This window comes from Palaemon carinicauda, chromosome 6 (assembly GCF_036898095.1).
Source record: "Palaemon carinicauda isolate YSFRI2023 chromosome 6, ASM3689809v2, whole genome shotgun sequence".
NCBI lineage: Eukaryota > Metazoa > Arthropoda > Malacostraca > Decapoda > Palaemonidae > Palaemon > Palaemon carinicauda.
The window spans coordinates 87,049,889-87,071,922 of NC_090730.1; the positions used below are offsets into that span (position 1 = coordinate 87,049,889).

At 36.5% G+C, this 22,034-nt stretch overlaps 1 protein-coding gene across 1 annotated transcript in view; it reads right to left on the reverse strand.

Annotated features, from left to right (window-relative positions):
* LOC137643131 (carboxypeptidase D-like) overlaps nt 1–22,034 on the reverse strand; it is a 589,663-nt gene that overhangs the window by 443,176 nt on the left and 124,453 nt on the right. Inside the window, exons 7-8 of the mRNA XM_068375981.1 lie at nt 11,378–11,617; nt 11,045–11,211 (exon numbers count right to left, since the gene is read on the reverse strand). Coding sequence (XP_068232082.1) covers nt 11,045–11,211; nt 11,378–11,617 — 407 coding nt within the window. The remainder of the gene's footprint in view (nt 1–11,044; nt 11,212–11,377; nt 11,618–22,034) is intronic.

Sequence of the window (22,034 nt, forward strand, 5' to 3'; positions counted from 1 at the left end):
TATATATATATATATATATATATATATATATATATATATATATATATATATATATATATATATATATACTGTAGCTTTTATCTTAACAATACTGTAAGAAATCCTTCTTATAGATTTTTTTATAAAATACTGTACAAAATTTCTTTTATGGATAAATAAAACAATAAAAAGTTGTTAAAGTTTTGATAATTTTCTATGACTGTAGTATTTACTACTGTACTATGCATAGCTTACTGTTTTCAGTATTTTACGAATGATGTAGAATTATTTCCTATAGATACAAAAAACTAAAAAGGGTTTTCAAGGTTTGATACAGTATCTAGCAATAGTTAAAAATTACAGTATTGTACTGTATATCCATGATGACACTCCCACACGTAAACACGGCCACTGGGCGCAAGTGTACACTAGGCTGCTGTACGATAATCTACCGTAATTTTCTGCCAGAAAACATCTAAGCGTCCCCCCTGGACCAGGTTGCCACTAACGTACCGTCACGCTTTTTTTGCCCTGAGCGGTCATTTCACTAATGATAATTTTTCAAAGTTAATATCATTTCTTTATGCTTATAATTCGTAATTATAGTTAAAAGTAGGGATATTAATTAAATGGTTGAGTAAAAAAAAACAATACTACTATTATTTCATTTCAAATGGCTACATAATACTGAATATTCTAATGGGTTCTTTTTATCTTCAATCGTAAATCTTACGCCTGGATAAGCAACAAAAGGAAATGGATAAGTCTCTCTCTCTCTCTCTCTCTCTCTCTCTCTCTCTCTCTCTCTCTCTCTCTCTCTCTTCATATCGTTTCCTGTATAGTTTTCAAATATGTTCGTCATACATTTGTACATTATTTATCCACTTTATCTCTCTCTCTCTCTCTCTCTCTCTCTCTCTCTCTCTCTCTCTCTCTCTCTCTCTCTCTCTCTCTCTCTCTCTCTCTCTCTCTCTCTCTCTCTCGGCGTTTCCTTTCCCTTTATAGTTTTGTGAAATTTCGTTGTCCAGTCATTCGGTAATGAGAAGTCATTTTCGCTTTCGGCATCGAAAGAAAACTTTGTTACTTCAATATACTCATCACTGGAGGATTCAGAACTAGTGCTCTCATTATCAAACTGGTTATCATTATCAAATTCCTCAACAAGAATATCATTTATTTCATCTAAAGAAATAACCTTCCTTTTTAGACCGTTCATTACAAAAGGAACAACAAATAACCACTTATGCATGAACGCCCGAGAGCACTGATAGGAAACCAGTTTTAGCTACCTTCAGAAAAATAGTTGCCAGACATCATATAAGTTTCTATTCACAGTCCCCATATGCTGAGAGTGTTGCTAAGTAAGTGGTGATCCTATACTTACTATACGAGTAAACGTAATATCACGAGACTGACGGCTTGTAAAAGGCAATTAAAGTCATGAGCGGAATATACAGTTGAAAACCTTCAAATGTGAATTATCGGAATGTGTGCAGATCTTGACAGTGCGATAACTAGTTAGCGACTGAGAATAAAAAAAATAAAAAGCCCGATTGACGATGCTGATGAAGAGGATATCGAATACCGATTTTTCCCTAATTGATTTTTTTTCTACGTTCTGTCTAATCCAATGTACAGTACATTCTTATGTAAAGGGCGAACCCCAACATTTCTTGATGCTGCTACACTTTAATTATAGATATTTTACCACCTATTTATAATCTTTATTTATAATACCATCTTTAGTAAAAGCTCTTCAATATCACTTTCAGGAGTAAATGCGTTTATGATCGACGATGGAACGTAATAAAAACGTTTTCCTTTTAAGGAGGCGTTTTTTTAGGAAAAAAAAACACGAAACAAAATTGCTCATATTTCATTTATTTTGATTTTCTAACGATAAATAAAACATTAATTATAACATTATTATTACATAGTAACTGGTAAAATATCTTTTGCCGCAAAAGTTAACCTATAGGCAGATGTTAAAATTGGTTAGCAAGTTCGTTATGATCGGCGATGGAACGTACTAAACAAAGTAATGGGTTTGGTTGTAGTGACATGTTTGGCAGTAGCATGATATAAAATAGTCTTTATTTAATTTAATTTTTGGTTTCAAAAGTACTATATAAAAGAATTTCAAACAATTTAGATGAAACGGAGCACAACGCACTACTACTGGATGATAGCGGTAGTCTTGCACACGAAAGCAACAAAGGTGTTCCCATGACGATGCTGTTCTGTTGATTTTTTTTTTTGGAAACTTTTCAATATTTCAAATGGCACTGTTGATTTTGATGGTTTTTAATTTAAAGTTTAATGAATAAGGATTTTTCACCATAATCACAACGTAAGTATAAAAATTAATTAGTACAAATATGGAATATTATACATATAGGTGTTGGACAGTTAGGCTAGCCTAGCGACAAGTTCACACAACAGATGGGCAAACCTTAACATTTTTCATCCAAAACTATTCTTAACATGTTTGAACAGAAATCTTTCTCTCACATTCTCCCCCCCCCCTTCTCAGACATCGGGGAACCATCACCCCCCCCCCAATACAATTAAGAAAACAATAGATTTCCTACGCTTCGCGGTGCTTGACTCGCGGATTTAGAATGCTCCTCGCAGATACAGGAAATTTAATTTTTAAAAACTATCGATCGCGTAATTGAGGAATTGCGTAATTAGAACACGTGTAATTCGGGACCCTACTGTACATTACATGTGCAAACATATACACTATGTACTAGACACAGTAAGGTTACAGTACAGTATTGTGCTAAGGTCAAGTTTTACCAAGTCGTTATCATACCCCTTACTGTTCTGTATAGCAAAAGTTGTTCCAAACTAGTAACACTACTGTAACCTAATACTGTAGTGTATATTACTGTACTTAGTGTAAGTGTTCACCGTTTTCGTTCAGACAACTTGTAGCCTACACGTTTTCTTGAAGCAAGGCGCAAAATTTTACGTGTTGTCTCTTGAGCAGTATGTTATATCTATAATTTCCAAAACAGATTTTTTTAAATAAACAGACAAAAGCCATGCATTCAATTCCTTTTCAACAAACATACACACACATATACACACACACACACTCTCTCTCTCTCTCTCTCAAGTACTCGGTAACACATCGAAAGGAAATCACTTGATTTGCCACTTGCTTTCCCCCAAAAATATGACACCATCAGACATACTTTCTTAAATTTACGATAAGTAATAATATTTCTATAATGACTGATAGACTATTCCGTCACCTTCAACCAGAAATATGATGTCACAAGACATGTGATGTAGTACTCATTAAAAATTATACAGACCCATGAAATAATTTGTATCGTTACGTGATTTATGGATTATGGGATTACTACTACTAATCGTTAGCCTATTGGAAGGAAAACACTCTATTGCCTGCTCGGTTTCTGCCGGTAATATGATGTCACTAGACATGATATGAACTTGACATATCTAAACTTTTCTTACTTATCACTACAAATGGTTTTTATCATACAGTAGATCCCCGGCATACGGCGTCCCAGCTTATGTTTTTTTTCACGTTACGGTGTGGAATACGATTTTTTTTCGTCCCATCGTTACGACATTTTCCCCACCTTACGGCATCGAATCCCGAAACTCAAATTTGGCGGTTTCTACGCGTACGACTGTGCGAGTCAGTAGCTTACCACCACGCTCATACGTCACTGCATACGTCACTAAGAAGGTGGTCTGCTATTGGTCGGCGTCACGGCGTCGCTAAGATGCCGATACGTTATTGGCCGAAAATCCTCCCACAATGCTTGAGAGAGATGCTGCCTCTCTCTCTCTTTGTCATACGCGCACTTAGTTCAGAATCTCGTGTGCGTTTCGTAAAGACTTGATCTCGTGTGAGTGCTTGCGATATTGTTATTTCTTGTGCATTTTAGTGCTCAATTATAACTTTAATTCGTTAGCCATGGGTCCCAAGATTGCTAGTGATGTTAAAGGCAGAAGTAAGAAGATGATAACTATGGAAACGAAGCTGGAGATCAAGAAGAAATATGAAGGAGGCATGCGCATCCTTACACTCCCTAATACGTACGGATGTAACCAATCTACGATTGGTACAATTATTAAGAATAAGGGAGCCATTAAAGCAAGTAAGTCTTCTAAAGGCATGACTGTCCTTACCAGTGGAAGGACGTCAATCAACGATGAGATGGAGAGACTCCTTCTTCTGTGGATTAAAGAGAAGGAAATCGCTGGTGATACACTCACGCAATCGGTAATTTCGCACAAGGCGAGCGCCGTTCCAGAACGTCACAGCAAGTCCCCCCAAGAGTTTAAGGCTTCTCATGGGTGGTTTGATCGGTTTAGGAAGAGGACTAGTATTCACTCAGTCGTCAGGCATGGAAAGGCGGCCAGTTCTGACAAGAAAGCAGCAAAAGAATTCATCAAGAAGTTTGAGAACATACTTTCTAGAGAAACTGGCCTTTTCTGGAAGAAAATGCCCCGCTGTACATATATCACAGCTGAAGAAAGGAAACTTCCTGGCCATAAACCAATGAAGGACAGACTAACGCCCACATTTTGTGCAAATGCCAGTGGGGACTTAAAAACTAAGCCCCTACTGGTATACCACTCAGAAAATCCTTGTGCCTTCAAGGCACAAAATATCACGAAGGAGAGGCTCTCGGTATTTTGGAAGTCTAATGCTAAGGCCTGGGTCACGAGGACCATATTTATTGAGTAGATAAACGTCTGCTTCAGTCCTGCTGTCAAGAACTATTTAGAAGAGAACGATCTTCGTCTGAAATGTCTCCTGGTGTTGGACAATGTCCCTGCTCATCCTCCTGGCCTCGAGGACATCTTTCATCCTGACCTCTCCTTCATTAAGGTTTTCTATCTGCTGCCAAACACCCGCCCTCTCCTCCAGCCTATGGACCAGCAAGTGATTGCCAACTTCAAGAAGCTTTACACGAAGCATCTGTTCAGAAGATGCTTCGAAGTGACTGAAAGCACTCAACTCACCCTCCGTGAATTTTGGAGGGGGCATTTTGACATCGTTCAATGCCTGAAGATGATCAACACAGCTTGGAATGAGGTTTCATGGCGCACTTGAACTCCTCATGGAAGAAACTGTGGCCAGCTGTTGTAGCAGAACGAGACTTTGAAGGTTTCGATCCCTCAACCGAAGACGGCCTCCGTTGATGATCCTGCCCCTGAGGGTGATGTTGAGGAAATAACTTCAATCGGGAGGTCCATGGGGCTTGTTGTCGATGAGGCTGACGTCCATAACCTTATCGGTAGCACAGGGAGGAGCTTACGACTGAAGACTTAAAGGAGTTAGAGGCAATGCAGGTGACGATCATTTAAGAAGAGCACAGCTCTAATGGAGGCGAGGACGGGGGGGAGACTGAAGAAACGACATCGTCAGAAATAAGGGAAGCTATCGGTTGGTATGAAAACCTTACGAGTTTCATTGAAAAGAAACACCCAGAAAAACTTCACACAAGTCGTCTTATGCAGGGTGTTAATGATAAGTGTGTGTGTCATTTTAGGAATATGTCGAGGAATCATCAGAAACAGGCTTCTTTGGATAGATATTTCTCCAAAATTTGGATAGATATTTCTCCAAAAGAGAAATGTCAGAAAGCAAAGACGATAATAGTGATTCTATCAAAAAAGCTAAAAAAAAGAGTAATTTTTTAAGTTCTAAAAAAAAAAAATCATAAAAAAAATGTCAAAAGACAAAAATAATAAAAAAGGCATTTTTAATTTTAAGTATTTATTAGTAAGAATAAATTTATTATTAAGTGTACATAACATAATTAGCATTGATACGTTTTTATATCTACCGTCTACTCCCCCTCTGCCTCCATCCACTACCAGTTCAAGTCACGTCACTCCAAAGGTAAATAAGATTTAATTTTTCCTTTACAGTACTGTACAGTATATAATTTTTATTTATAATGTTATTTAATTATATACTGTACAGTACTGCACATGTATATTATATATAAGTATACTGTAGAACAGTGCTTACTATACTACTGTACTGTATTGTATTTTGTTACATTCTACTTTTCAATGTTTTTACCAGAGGTTTTTCACGCATTAACTATTCTATTGCCCGCCATACGACATTTTCACCATATGATACCAACTCCGGAACGGATTAATGTCATATGGCGGGGGCCTACTGTATTTAATGTTTTTTATGTGTAGTGCTGAAAACATGTCTTGCTTTATGCATATTAGTAGCTAATACTATTTTTGTTATGTAATGCATTGTTATTTATTGAAGAAAACATTAAAATAAATATGAAATAAAAAACTGATTTTAATTTTATTTTTATTCAGAAAATTTATGAAAAAAGTTCAATATATAGACAAAAAATATAGAAAAAATAAACTAGTAATCTCTGAAAATTACTAAACCAAAAAAAAAAAAAAATTATTATAGCGCACACCAAAATAAAACATATTCACAATAATAAATAAAGATAATTAGTACTGTAATCCACAATGGTTTAGAAAATATAGGTCACCAACAGAAAACGAATGTTTCCAAGTTCAATACCAAAATCTGACAGCGTATAAAAATTTTCATTGGATTAGTAAATTCGTGGATTCGCCCACCCGCGAAGACCATGAAAATTGGTACACCACGAACAAACATACTTTCAGAGTAGGTTGTCGTATCAACGAACCATACGTCATAGCTCGAAATGGAGATACGAAGATTTTGTTAGGTACCTTATGGGAACCCATTCCAAACTGCGAATAGTTGTAACCCAAAGACCTCTGTATGTTAAACCTGAAACTCAAAAAGTTTCTTATACCATCCTGGCAGACTGCAAGCAAGGGAGTCCATTTTCAGAACTGAAGGTTCTATGTCAAGTTCAATAGTGCCTGAATTTGAAGGTTTCTCTAATACACACTAGCCCTGAAGCAGGACAGACAATATTTCTTTGGTACTCATGTCTTATTGGACTCCCCGTTGTAACCTTTTACATAAAAGTCCTTGGAGATCACACAGCACATTAACCAAAAAAAATTATAGTAACAATCTATATAACTCCATCCCTATTGGATGAGATAGCAACATGAATAATAATTCAATAAAAGCATAAAATGCCTGTTTGCTCTGGTCACTACCAAAGCCTCCCTGCAATACAGTAGGGTCCCGAATTATGCGAGAATTTGGTCGATTAATGACCTCGTGTAAATGGAAAATCGCGAATTTCGAAACACACAACTAACAGAAATAATTCCATTGCGGCCATGGCAACCAGCAATTTGCCTATTCAAATGTGTTTACTACCCATTTCCAATACTTTCTTTGTACTATACTGTATTTCTTTATAATATCAAATTGTTTTTGTAAGTAAATAAAACATTTAATATACTTTAAAGTTCTAATAACTTGAAAAATGGTTAAAATTACAACCAGGATAGGTGTAAACACCATATATTTCCCGTTATAACACAACCCAAAATACAGACTTGTCATATCTATTGTATAATACAACTGGTGAATAGCAAAACCATCACTCTATAGACTAGCTTGTTGTATGATTGAAAATCCAGAATTATCAAAATAAAGGCGATTTTATATCATGCGTTTCCTAAACACGCTAAAAAGCACAATAGAAAACGACAACCAATGTTTTGTTTACGTTTATCTCTGATCACAACGAAGAAACAGACGCATTTATACATCTGTGTTTTTGAATTGACAGCAATTTTACCAAGTATAGATTATATGTTGAATTTGTTATTACCAATGTTCTAATTATTTTTTATTAGAACTTTCAAATAAATGAAATGAATGCCATTTATGAAATGTTTTTCTTTATGATGCCGCCTGAAACGGAAACCTTCCATTTGTTTACGCTCCATCTTCGATCATAATAAACAAACGAATGCATTAAACACACATGATCTAAGTCATAACTAATGATATTACAAACATTTAGTAAACATTATGTTATTACAAATATTTTACTTACCGTATCCATATAAATTCCCAAATTCGTAGCAAAGCTGGAAATTTTTTTTTCCTTATGCGTTTAATCCACAATAGCAAACTGCCGCTAATGACAGAGTGATAACTTACGATAATTCTAAACTGTTACGAAAGATAATTGTCCTTTCCATATCCAAAATACTTTTCCTAACTTCAGTTATAAGTCAACTTGTACCCACCTCAATTATGGATCCATATGCAAAAAAAGTAAAAGAAGAAAGTACTAGGCCTATTTTTAAAGCCACCGAACAATTAGGTTACCGCTATAACGTTCGATGAGAGAGAGAGAGAGAGAGAGAGAGAGAGAGAGAGAGAGAGAGAGAGAGAGAGAGAGAGATGGTTTTAAAGTACTAAACAATAAATATGAAAGGTTATAACATGTTTATGTAATATTAACTGTATAGATGGTTTGAATAAGTTAAGAAATGGTGTAAACAATTCTTTGTTATTGTATTCGCACGGAAGCTAGACATCAGCTGATGTGATCACAGCCAAAAGTAAAACAAAAATAAGTTAGCAATACTCGATTTTTTAAACACACCCGAAATTTAACAACATAAGTACATGTTTTATTATAGCGCAATTGACATTTAAAGAGTAAAAATTTTCTGGAATAGAATGGTGTTTCCTAAAAAATAGTGGTTTGCGGACGAAATCGGTTACCGTATTTTAAGCTATGATTGAAATGGATGTATACACGGTATAATTTTTTCGTTTTGTATTTAATTGACACTTCAAGAAAACCGATTTTGGTTTCTTCATCTATTTGTACGTATTGTATAACGAGAGAGAGAGAGAGAGAGAGAGAGAGAGAGAGAGAGAGAGAGAGAGAGAGAGAGAGAGAGAGAGAGAGAGAGAGAGATTATGACGCAGAAGGTTACAGACCTAGAACAGGGGAGGATGAAGGGGGGGGGGGAGTGATGAGATAGGCTGGGTGGACTCGCAGGGGAGACGGTAGGAGACGGGGGAAGGGGGGATTTGGTTGCCAGTGGCTAAAAATAGATTCTGAAAGACGGTAAAGGGAAAAACGAATCCCATCGAATAAACAGAATAAGGAAAGGGAATAAGATCCAGAGGAATAATAGATATAATGGAATGAAAATGACTAGATGGTGTTAGTTGTGATAAGAATAATTTAGATATTTGAAATAAGAGTGTCTGAGGAGGTATAGAAGGAATTCGTGATAAATATAGAGGAATATCAAAGGATACAGTTAGTTTGCATTAAAGGGTTTGTTATCGTTTATCGGCAGTGAATAGCCTAAACTTCGGTAACGAGTCGTCAATATTTTGTCATATTTTAAACAGTATACATTTGATTTGCAAACATTGGTTTTGTAGAGTAGACGGTAAAATAAAATCGAGAGAGAGAGAGAGAGAGAGAGAGAGAGAGAGGATAAATCCCCCCCCTCTCTCTCTCTCTCTCTCTCTCTCTCTCTCTCTCTCTCTCTCCCTCTCTCTCTCTCTCTCTCTCTCTCTCTCTCTCTCTCTCTCTCTCTCTCTCTCTCTCTCTCTCTCTCGATTTTATTTTACCGTCTACTCTACAAAACCAATGTTTGCAAATCAAATGTATACTGTTTAAAATATGACAAAATATTGACGACTCGTTACCGAAGTTTAGGCTATTCATCCTCTCTCTCTCTCTCTCTCTCTCTCTCTCTCTCTCTCTCTCTCTCTCTCTCTCTCTCTCTCTCTCTCTCTCTCTCTCTAGATTTTATTTTACCGTCTACTCTACAAAACCAATGTTTGCAAATCAAATGTATACTGTTTAAAATATGACAAAATATTGACGACTCATTACCGAAGTTTAGGCTATTCACTGCCGATAAACGAACCCAGTCTACTCGTGAAAACCTTGAACGCCCAGAGGGGAAAATAAGGCTTTTAAATATACTGTACTAAACAAAAATAATGCTTTAATATACCATCATTAACACTACCATTACAATTATCATAAGGTTGGAGAAAGATAAAGATTGCCGAGAACGTAACCACATTTCTGTTTACATTTTGTCAGCTGGACTCGCACAGTTAACAGTTGATTTCATTGTTGATGTGGAATTTTATCCTTAAATAGGCTATTCATTATGAAATTATGTTAATGAAATGTAATGTTGATATTGTTTTGTAACATTTATTATAAATCACCGTATTTAGGGCTACCAATATACTTAAAAAGACAATAGATTTGATACATTTTGTAGTGCTTGACTCGCGAACTTTGAACAGCCTCGTAGATACAGGAAATTTAATTTTTTTAAACTATCGATCGCGTAATTGAGGAATCGCGTAATTAGAACACGTGTAATTCGGGACCCTACTGTAATTGAAATTAGAACATTAGGATTAAGGATTTTCAATAGTTGCAACAAAATGGAAGATATTTTCAATGAAAGTCAGGAATGAAGCAGGAAATAGCAAAATTTTTCAACACTAACTATTTCCTTAAAAACAACACCAAAATTTTTTTTCATACGTTAATCATTCTACTATCTAATAACCCAATCAAAATATTTTCAAAGGATTTTGTAAGATGAAAAAATTTTCTCATAATTTGCTTTTATTCAAAATCTTTGGTTGTACTCATTTCAAAGGGCTTTATACGATTAAAGTCTGAAGCATATGAGCCTGAGTATGGTAAGATTATTGAATGATAAAACATTCATAAGTTATTATCCATAAAAGGACAAACCAATATTAAGATTTTAGTAGCAACTTGCAAATATGATTAAACTGAACTTTACTGATAAATGCAATTTCATTAGCTGGAGTTTATATAATTTGGCTAGTGGTAAAATAAGAGCAACTTTTTACTGTACTCCTCCTTTCCTGATCACACAGAATTTTCCCTATCAAATTACTTCTCACAAAAGTTAGTCAATTGCTTGACGTCATAATTACTAAAAGTAGATAGTATATTGTTACACCAAAAATGGATAAAAAATCTGATACAACATAACTAAAGGATGCACACAAACTAAGACATGTGGCTATAACTTTCATCATATAATTTCCACTAACTCATCTTCAACAGAAAACAAAGTTACCTACCCATCTGCATATACAGTCAAGACATGAGTGCCTGGAACCAAAAGCCTCCAATAATCGCCATCTGATGCAGATATTATGTCATGATTTATGCCTTGCACACTTACAGTAGCGTTACCAATGGGATTGTTGTTTTCATCAACAATAAATCCTTTAACACCAATATGTACCTGAAAAACAAGCCATCAATTACGTTTAGAAATGTTTCATAATATTTAAAAGCTTTATTTCTTCAAAGCATTTTATTTTTTCTTCTCTTCTAGGATATCATCAATCTTGTTTTCAACAAAAAAATCTTACCCAAAGTGATATGAACATCTACTTCAAGAATCATACCTGTTCCATGTATGACAGCAGAGAGTCCTTATTTTCATTCCAGTAATGTGGAAGTTCAGAACTATAAGGATACTTGTTGCATGAAATTTCTATAGTTATTTCAAAACAGTTAGTATTTAAATAATTCCAGTCCTGCATGCCACCAGATACGCTGTACCACACGGCTCCATTGGTGATTCCATCCCTAAACACAACATTGGGAGAACTGCATGGTTTTCCTAAATGCATTGTAGGGTGAGCCTGTAAAGTATTCAAAGATTTAGATTTAACTTGATATTGAGAGAAAAATGTAAAGGAATTTTACCTCCAAATACAAAGCACATACACTTTATCTACAAAAAAAAAAAAAAAAATACATATTTTCTATAAAAAAAATTCACTTCTTACCTGTAATTCATTTAGCTATATCTTAGTAAGCAAGAGTACACATATTTCCCAGGAACAACTACCCTACAAGTTGGAGGCAGCTGGCTTGAGCTCAGCATACCCACTAACTCCCACTCGTTCAACTTCAGTTAGAACGACATTTGTTATAGTAACAACAAATCTCATGCTAACTGAAGTTGAACAAGGGTTGTAACAACCCAACCTTACCACTTACAGTGGGAGTTGTGAAGCAAATTATGAGAGGACAATAATCCTGTCCTAAAAATTATGTTTATTTCTATTTGTTTCCTAGGAGTCAAAAAGAATGGCGGGGTAGAGGTAAACTTTGAAAAAATTTTATGCTTTTGTATAAATTGTTAAAATTTTACCACTGCATTAAAAAAATTACCTCAACTTTTCACATTTCAATCAACACTCAACTCATGTACTGGTCACATATATGTAACAAAAATGACAAATTTTGGGGTACTTTGAATCTTTACGAACTATACTAACCCAAGTTATTTACATTGAAAGTTTTATAAGTGTTCCAACTTGCGCTGTTATCTTCTATGTAAAGAATGAGGGATTCTATTTGTGTAGGAACAAATACAGTACATACATATATTACTTTTTCCACTGCAAACCATTTAACTCATGGAAGAATAATGGTCAGGTCAAGAGTACCACAGAAAAAAATGAGAACAACCTAAGCCCTACAGACAAAGAGTTTCTTTCCCATCAGCTTTCAAAATCTAACCAATCCTACATCTAATATTAGAGAAAGATATAATTAAATGATAAAATTAAACATAAATTACAAATTAGCCTCACAAAAAAAAAAGAAATAACTTGTAAACCTAAAAAACTTTCCTAAAAATTATCTTTGTACATTTTCCATGAATACTATTGGACCTAAGCCTTAACAACTACCTTTAGAAAATAATACACTTTTCAAATGATTTGAAGCCAACTCCAAGTTACAAGACCATGTAGAATCAACAACAATGAGGCTCCTCCCATATCATGTGCTCTAGCCTTTAGATGAGAAAAAATTATCAGTTTAAATGGGCATGGGTATCAATGATGAGACTCTTAATAACATAAAAATGATGCAGCAATAAAAATAAAAATGATGCAGCAATTTGGATTGAGTATTGGCTAGAACATTAATTCACAAAACAAGTTATGTCACCCCTTGCATTAACCTTTCTTCTGAAATATATACTTAGAGCTATAATGGGACCAAAATACACATTTTTTGAATCCCTCTTAATCATAGCATTTATGAAGAATATACTAAAATTATGCAAAAAAAAAAAAAAAAAAAAAAAAAAAAAAAAAAAAAAAACACCTTAACTAAACGTCTAGTTAAGATATATAACAGTGTTTGGGACACGTCAACCTCTCAAGAATAAGATCTTAATTGACTATTTAAATCCAATACTATTGTTAAATTTGGGTCCCCTTAAATATTTAAAAACCACATCCAAATCCCAATGAAAAGCTCTATCCAAACAAGATTTCATTACTATAAAAGTTATAATAACCTCCCTAATGACACCACAAGTTGAGAAATCCATACCAATATGCTTCAATACTGAATTGAGCATAGAAAACCTTAGTATGAATTGCATCTTCTGTTCTTGATAATAAAAAGGGGAACTTTCATAAATTATGCAAAAAGTATTCAGCACAGACACCTCTGCAGACATGCACCAATCATAAGTAAATATGTAATTTTGATAAATATAGCTTAATTGTTGACTTTCCGTGAAGCTAAATTTGATAATCTAGAGGGCTTCAAAACTGCTTTTATCTCCAGAGACAGCAGACAGTCTCAAAGTGGCCAGCTGTAGCATGTGGAAGCTTGAACAATAAAGAGTTATTCCCTTGACCTCTGTTTAATACAGTATTTCCTGAGACAGAATTTAACGACACTCTGAACTGGTGTCTCCTTGTTTTTTTTTACTTATGTAAGAACAAGTGGTGGTATTGTCCATAATTAAGGCAATCCCTTTTCCTACCACTACTGTAAATTCTCCACCTGAAGTAGTGGGTTGAAAACTGCCAACAGTTCTAGAAATTTATGTGCATCTACTAGTACTGTCCTGAAAGTTGAACTTTGTTAACCCCTTTAAGAGTCACACCTCAATCCATGTTAGAAACATGGGAACTAAGACATGTCCAGAATCTTCACGGCTAAAGTGATTCCTGGTAAAAGTCAGACTGGATGCCTCCACCAAGCTAATATATTTAATTGATCTTGGTTTTGGCATGCAAGGGTACAGTCTTCAGACCTGTCACTTTAACCTTATGATGAATTGGGTAAGCCGTAAAGCTTTTCTATGGAGGTCATCGTCCCCAATAGCCACAGCCACGAATGTGAGGTTAGCTATGCAGTAATTTTGACCTCCTGCATTAGTTTTTGAAACAACTTTACTTTTTTCTCTAAAAGAGAACAAAGTGAAGGAATTGTAGTATCTGATAAAAGAAACAGAGATGGAAGGGAAATTTCATAATCATCTTGCAGCAAAGCGAAGGTTCAAGAGGTAACAATTCCCAATTCCGCCAATCAAGCTAATCTGCTTACAACAGAACTGTCTTGCACCTGAGCTGCGAGATCTTTTCAAAGAATTTGCTGTTATTCCAGAGGAACACAATTAGAAAAGACCGAGAAACACTTCTTCCCCAAAAAGGAAGATGCTAAGGAGGAGGTCGGTGAAAAATGGAAAAATTTACCAAAGAAAATTAAAATATACAGACCACCACATCAAACACAAGAACAGGGTGTAGAGCTGTATAGACAACTTGAACAAGAAGTTAACAATAAGCTAGCTTTCCTAATGGGATATAGTACTTCAATGCAGCAATAAACTGGGACACGGAATTCTACATCAAACAAAGAGGGACATAGGCTACTAGAATTTGTGAACAATGAATTCCTCCATCAGTGGGGCGATAAAACAAATAGGGGAAACAACATACTAGATATTGTGCTAACAAAAGAAGAAAATTTAGTATCCAGTGTTTCAGTAGGCAAAAATATTGGCAATAGTGACTGCAAAATAGTTAGTTTTCAGGTAAATATTCCTCCTCTACAAGAAAGAAAAATTATAAAAACGTTAGACAATAGACATAGTAACTGGATAAAACAGAGGGAATACAAAATAAATTTAGAATACGACGAAACGGAATGTAGATACACAATGGGGCGCTTTTGTTAAATTAAATAAACAAAAAAGGGCTAAATGAATGCTGCATAGAAATATTCTACCAATTGGAACTCCACAACCTAAGTGGTTAAACAGAGAAATACCCAAGCTGTAAGAAGTAGAGACAGGAAACATAAATCAATAGGTCCACAACCTTCAATTCATGAAATTCCAGAGCACAAGAAATTAGGCCGAAAAGTAGATAAACTAGTTAGAAAGGCCAAGATCAATGAATATAAAATAGTAGCTTTAGCTCGTAAAGTAAACCCAAAAGAGTTTTTTGCATATTTAAACTGTAAAAACCAATCAAAAACATTAGCCCATTAAGAGACTCGGAGTGTTATCTTATAACAAATGATTTGGAGAAAGCTGAACTGATGAATACATATTTCAAAACTGTATTCACTTGGGAAAAATCAATGACCCTCCCCAAACCAGCTATCAAATATGAAACCTCAACAATTAAATAGAATCACCTATACAATTGATGATGTTAAAAAGAAAATAGAAGGACTCAGTAAGCCTAAGGCACTAGGTCCAGATGATATTAATCCAATGAAAGAAAGGCACCGCAAAAATGAAAACTAGGATATGTTCCTCCAATCTACTAGAGGGGACCAAAAGAAAACGTGGCAACTACAGACCTGTGTGTCGAACTTCAGTGCATTGCAAAATTTTTTTTAACCAATCATACTAGATTCAATAGTAGAGCATACAAAAAAAAAAAAAATCAATCTTCTGATAGACAACAGACATCATTTGTGACAAATCCTTTGGAATATTTCCACGTGTTTAGCATTTATGACAAAAGCAGGGCAATAGACATCATATAACTAGACTTTCAAATGGCTTTTGACAAAGTTTCTCATAAAAAATTGATGGTCAAACTTACAGCACTATGAATCATAGGCGAGCCACCGGAATGGATCGATGATTGGCTAACAAACAGAAAACGGAGAGTTGTAATCATCAGAAAAGCTTCAGAGTGGGCAGCTGTTACAACCCGAATAGTACTTTAAGGATCCATCCTTGGCCAATTGCCATTTCTGATCTGAATTACACACACACACACACACTCACACACACACCCACACACACACCCACACACACACACACACACACACACACACTCTCTCTCTCTCTCTCTCTCTCTCTCTCTCTCTCTCTCTCTCTCTCTCTCTCTCTCTCTCTCTCTAATGGTCGGTATGTTATTCAGTGTTCATGTTTTATTTGAAAAGACCAGCCGATAAAAACACAAGAAACGGCATTGTTTATCCATACCTGCACTTTAACTAATTCCTAGGAGATATATACTGTAAAGGTTTGAAAGAGTAAACAAGGTCTGAAAAAAATTTATTTTAATTTGAATGGTTTTCCAGTAACTGATTAATTTTATAAATAAATGTGAAGTATCAATTTCATTAAATAATCTAAGAAGCTTTACATTCTAGTAGCAGTCGTAATAGATAAATTGCTGAGTGATATTTAACAGTGCTTGTATCAATACTGGCCTTATTTCAGATACCAGTTGATGACATTTGTAGAATAAAACCTCTAGAAAATTCTGAAATTTTCGAGGTAAAGTGCAAAAATATAATAAAGAGTTGTGTGAGTACATGATTCGTTCACTCTCTATTTCATGAGTGTAATTAATTGCTAGTATAAGACAACGACATCCAACTTTCCCTCGAGATCTCAGATTGAGTAACAAATTTTAGTTATCTATGAACAAATATCACCGACATGAATTCTGTAGGAATAATCACACAAAACACATGCTTCTGCAGCAATGTGGGTAGGGATAACCCAGATACACAAAGGTTAAAGAAATATAATATGGATAAGTGGTTAGCTGATACAGGAAGTAAGATTGCTAGTTTTAGAATAACTGATGAAGTAGCAAAAATCAAGCAGGCCATGTTATTAGTGAATTTGGATGTAGGAGATGCCCACACTGCATTGAATGGTAAGGTGTTTGAAAACGTTGCAACCTTTAGAGTGTTTAAGGAGTAATGTAAATTATTATGGCATTCAGCCAGGGAGACAGATCGATTGTTGAAATTAAAAAGATTTATGTCAACTAAATTCAAAGGTGACTACATGCCTTGTTTGCATACCGAGGTTCAGAATCGTTTAGGAGTAGTTAGGGAAGATATCATGTCATTACCTAAGATCACTGTAGAAAACAAATCTCAATTTTCAGATGACCATAACAAACTGGTAGATTTAGATGAACTTTTAACTTACATGGCTTATGGTACCTTGTATGAAGCCTTTGGTGAAAAAGAAATGAAGGCATTTAAGGAAATAGTGTTAGATCCCACACAGAAAATCATGAGAACCTTGAGTAAAATTCAAGAGAAAATTCAGAAAAAGGAGACCCAAATTGAAGAGGTCACCTTTTCAGGGGTTACAAATAAGAGGAAATTTAATAACTACAGGGAAGATAGGAATAAGGAATTTAGCAAAAATAGGAATTACTCTAGATATTATCAAAATAGCAAGCCCTTCTATAAGACGAATTACGTACAGAGAAGGTAATCAAAACAAGGGAAATTATAATGACATTAATTTTGGGGAAATTATCATCGTAAGGGAGCTAAGACCAGAGGATAGATATTATAAGTATTGTCAAAGGGGAGGTCACACAGATCAAGAATGCTGGTACCAAGATAAGAAAAATAACAAACCCACAGAAAGTACTCCTCAAAATACTCCTCAGGCACAGGCAAAGGATAACTCAAATCCTACAAATAGTACAGAAGTAAAACAGGGTACCAGAAAATGACTAGAAGAGCAGGAAGAAAGTCCACAATACAGAGAAACAGTAGATAGGAAGGATATAGTGGGAAGCGGAGGCTTATTCACATTGCAAGCAACATATTCCTCCTTCAGACAGCAGGTACTATCAACAATAAATGTTAAGATAGAAGGTAAAGAATGTCTCGGTTTGTTAGATTCAGGTAGTACTGTAACATTATCGGACTCAATACATTGACTGATTATTTAGAAATTCCTGTTTCCGCCATAAGGGGTGAGAACACATTAGTTAAAAGAATAATTAGCAATCAAATTAACAATGAAGGAACTAAAGATTTAAACACTGAATATACTGTAGTAGTTAGAAAAAAGCCCAGTGCCATTTTTAGTTTTCCATGAAGTAGCATTTCCCGCTAAAGCTTTGATTTCCTTTGAGACAATGCAACATTATGGAGTCATTTTTTTATTGTAAGGACAGAAGGTTAAATATAAAGGGAAATAGTCAGGAAGTATGTTTACAACTTGTCGACAACAAGTCTACTACAAATCTAGACAATTTGCAAGAGACCGCTTCGATGGTTGAAACAAACTCTAAACCAGAAAGAGAAACAGAAATCATTAAAGAGCAAGAAGGCAAGGAGAAAGATGAGAATTTAACTAGGGCACCTATAGAAGAAGAAGAAGAATTTACTCCTTGTAATGATAGAATAGATATGCATGAAAATGTCAATGGAGAATCTTGTAGAACAAATAGAGAGGAATTCCAAGAAGTATTGCTGTTAGGCAAATTGAACTCACATGAGTTAAGACATTAAATTGAGGCAGAACTAAATGAAGATGGAGAGGTAGCTTCATGTTCTATACCCAAATGCAAACTGGGGATATAATTCTGATCAGTACAGCAGATGATAACAAAATAAGCTTTAGTTTAGCTAGAGCAGTACTACTGCCCAATACTATTACAATAGTATATTAAATGACCCGCACAGACACATTCAATGATGCGATATTAACACCAGAAAGATTGCCAGAATGTCAGAATGGACCAATTTGTTAGTTCAGATGAAGGGAGGAGCTACCTGTACCACTTATGCCATGAATTACTCTGATAAAAGACTTCATCTGTTAGCAGGTACTGAATCCTGTACAAGAATAAAAGTTACACATAAAATTATCCTGTTAAAGGAGGAGGCATTCTTTACCAAAGGAAGCATAGATAAAGAAATAGATAGGGAGATAGATAACACAGATTTTCCAGAGTACAGAAATAGATTAATAGGAATAGTAAATAAATATAGAAAGGGAATAGCTATTACAGGTGATAAGTTAGGTAGGAGATAAGTGTTAAGACAATATAATCCTAGATGATGGCTCCAAAGCTTTTTTCATACCTAATTATAAACTACCCATCAGCCAACTTCCCATAGTAAACAAAATTATAGAACACATGAAGCAAGGAGTGGTCATACCATCTAAGTCTCCTTATAATTCTCCCATGTTGATAATTCCAAAAAGAGATGGAAGTTACAGATTAGTTATTGATTATCGCAAGTTGAATGCAAACACAGTTCCCGATAGAATGTTAGTAATAAATGATGATTTGGCTCAATCAGGAGGAGCAAAAATCTTCTCATCCTTAGATTTACTAGGTGGATATTGGCAAGTGCCATTAGATGAGTAATCTAAGCCATTGATTGCGATCAGCACTCATAAAGAACACTTAGAATTTAAAGTGATGCTATTTGGACTAACATCAGCTAAAGTGACGCCATTTGGACTAACATCAGCTCCATTGACTTTTGTCAGATTAATGTTATAGTTCTTAGAAGACATCAAGAATGTGTCAGTTTATTTAGATGATATCATTATATTTAGCAAAGATATAGAGCCATTTCAGAACATTAGAAATTGTTTTAGAATGACAGAGTAGCAAGATTAAAGATAAGGATTAAGAAATGTCAGTTTTTGAGGAATTCTTTAGAATATATAGGACATGGGATCAGTGCTGATGGATTACACATGCAATAATGGAAAATAAAGGCTTTTATAGAATATCCTGCTCCACAAAACTTGAAATGAGTAAAAAGATTTTTAGCGATGATAAGATACTCAAGATCATTTATCAGGAATTTTGCTACCATAGCCAAGCCCTTGACAGAATTAACAGAAAAAAAAAAAAAAAAAAGGATGTAGAGTTTGAATGGAAAACAGAACAAGAAGCAGCTTTTCAAGCTTTGAAGGAGAAATTAATTAGTGATCCTATCTTAGTTTATCAAGACTTTTGTAAGGAGCTTTATTTGGCATGATATGCTTCCAATAAAGGAAGAGGAGCAGTTTTGTTGCAGAAAGATTAAACCAGAATGAGGGTAGTGTATTATGCAAGTATGATCTTAAGCTGAGAGGTCGATAACTGGTCTCCAGCCTCCAGACGCCTTCTTTACAAGAAAGAGTAGACTGAAGAAGCCTGGAGACCCGTTGAGGACCTCTTGGAGAGTGCCCTTCTTCAACAGGGTCTGGACTTCTGCCCGAAGGGCTTGCACCCTTGCCGATCCCACGGCAAGGGAGCTCATGACACTGGATTCGTCGTCAGAGGAGGTAAAGATATTGTGAACGGGACGCGATATCCCTGACTGATTACGGAAACTGTCCAGGAATCGGCCCCGAGTTGCTGCCACCTGTCTGAGCAACTTTGTAGGCATCTCACCACTGGTGGACAGGCAGGGGGACTGCCAATCCTAGCGTTTGTGGCCTCGGCTGCTCCCTCTAGGATTCTTACCTCCCCTGGAAGACTTTTTGCCTCTCCTATCCTTGACAGGAAAGGGTTTAGACACCACTGTCTTCGCTGCTGTCGATGGTCTTGCGGTCTTAGTCGGACGGGACTGCTGGGGAGCTGGAGGCTTATAGGGCTTAGATGTCAAAGCCCTATGAAGGAGGGAGTCTTGGTGCGACTTCCTCCACCTCTCAGCAGCCTGTTCCACATCCTTAGGCTCAAACAGGATCATTCCTTCTAAAGAAGAATGCCTGAGCCTATTGATCTCGATGCTAGGGACCTTCTGATGGAATCTCTAAGCCACCGCATCTCGATGTCTCAGGATGGTGTTTGCCCACAAGTTCGAGACTTGGTGGGTCAGAAACTCGATCGTGCGAGTGCCTAAGAGGAGGAACGTCTCCATAGCTTTCCTGGTACGTTCTTTGGAAAAATCCTCAGAGCATATCAGGTTACCTAAGGTCCCTGACCAGATGTCCAGCCACGAAGTCACTTGCATAGCACACTTCGCCACCTTCTCCTGGTTAAGGATCTCGGTTGCCGAGAACAAGACCTGCCGGTTGGAGTGTCTCTCAAGAGGGACTCCCCAGGTAAGCTCTTCCAAAAAAATGGTGGAGAGGAAGAGCTAAACAAGGCTCCTCCAAGATCTCAAAGTACCTCCTCTGCTGTACACGAGGAGGTGGGAGGAGCTTGTTGCCGGCACTGGAACGGTTGGAGGTGGATAACTCGTAGAGCTGAACAGCAATCTTGTCCCTGGTACTCTTAACCCCCTGAGACCAGGGCAGAGCTGCACTGGCCTTAGATGGTTTCTGAGTAGCAAATACACGGTCCAAGACCGTGTACTTGCCCTCACCAGAAGGGATCTCTGGGTCGGCAAACCCATTGAGACCCCTCATTAGAGTCAGAACTTGCCAAAATGCATGCTCTGACTCTTGCTGTTCCCCTCCTGATGTTGGACTTGCAGCCAAGTCTCCTGTCCCCAAAGGCTCTTCTTGGGGAGAGTCGCGGACGTTCTCCGGGTGACTAGTTGGCTCCGTCCTTGGTCTTGTAGAGGACTTTGGTAAAGTCTTCGAGTCCTTCGACTCCTTCCTGGGAAGGATGTAGGACTCCAACATGGAAGATGGCAAGCTCTTTCCAGCCCGCACTTGGGAAGACTTCTCAGCGCGAGGCGAGGTTTCCCTCATTGGTGCGATGGGGTAAAGTCTCACCTCACGTGATTCCCGAGGATGGGAAATACTCGTCCGACAGGGAAGGAGAGAAAGTCTGGGGGAGTGAAGGAGTCTGCCTCAAAGGTTTACGGGGAGTCAACTTAGCCCTTGGAGAAGCTACCGCGTCTGGAACTCCTCTTTTTCTCTTCAGAGGGGTAGAGAAAGCTAAGAATCTGTGCCCTAATTCGGAGAAAACAGGCTTGAACGCCTGTGTAACAGCTCTGATTAGTGCACCGAAAAAAGGTTGTCGGCTGACAGATGCGCTGTCGGACAACCCCTCCGAAGGGACAGGGATCGAGGGATCCCTGGGAGGAGTTCTCAAAGGTGGGTTCACCTGAAAA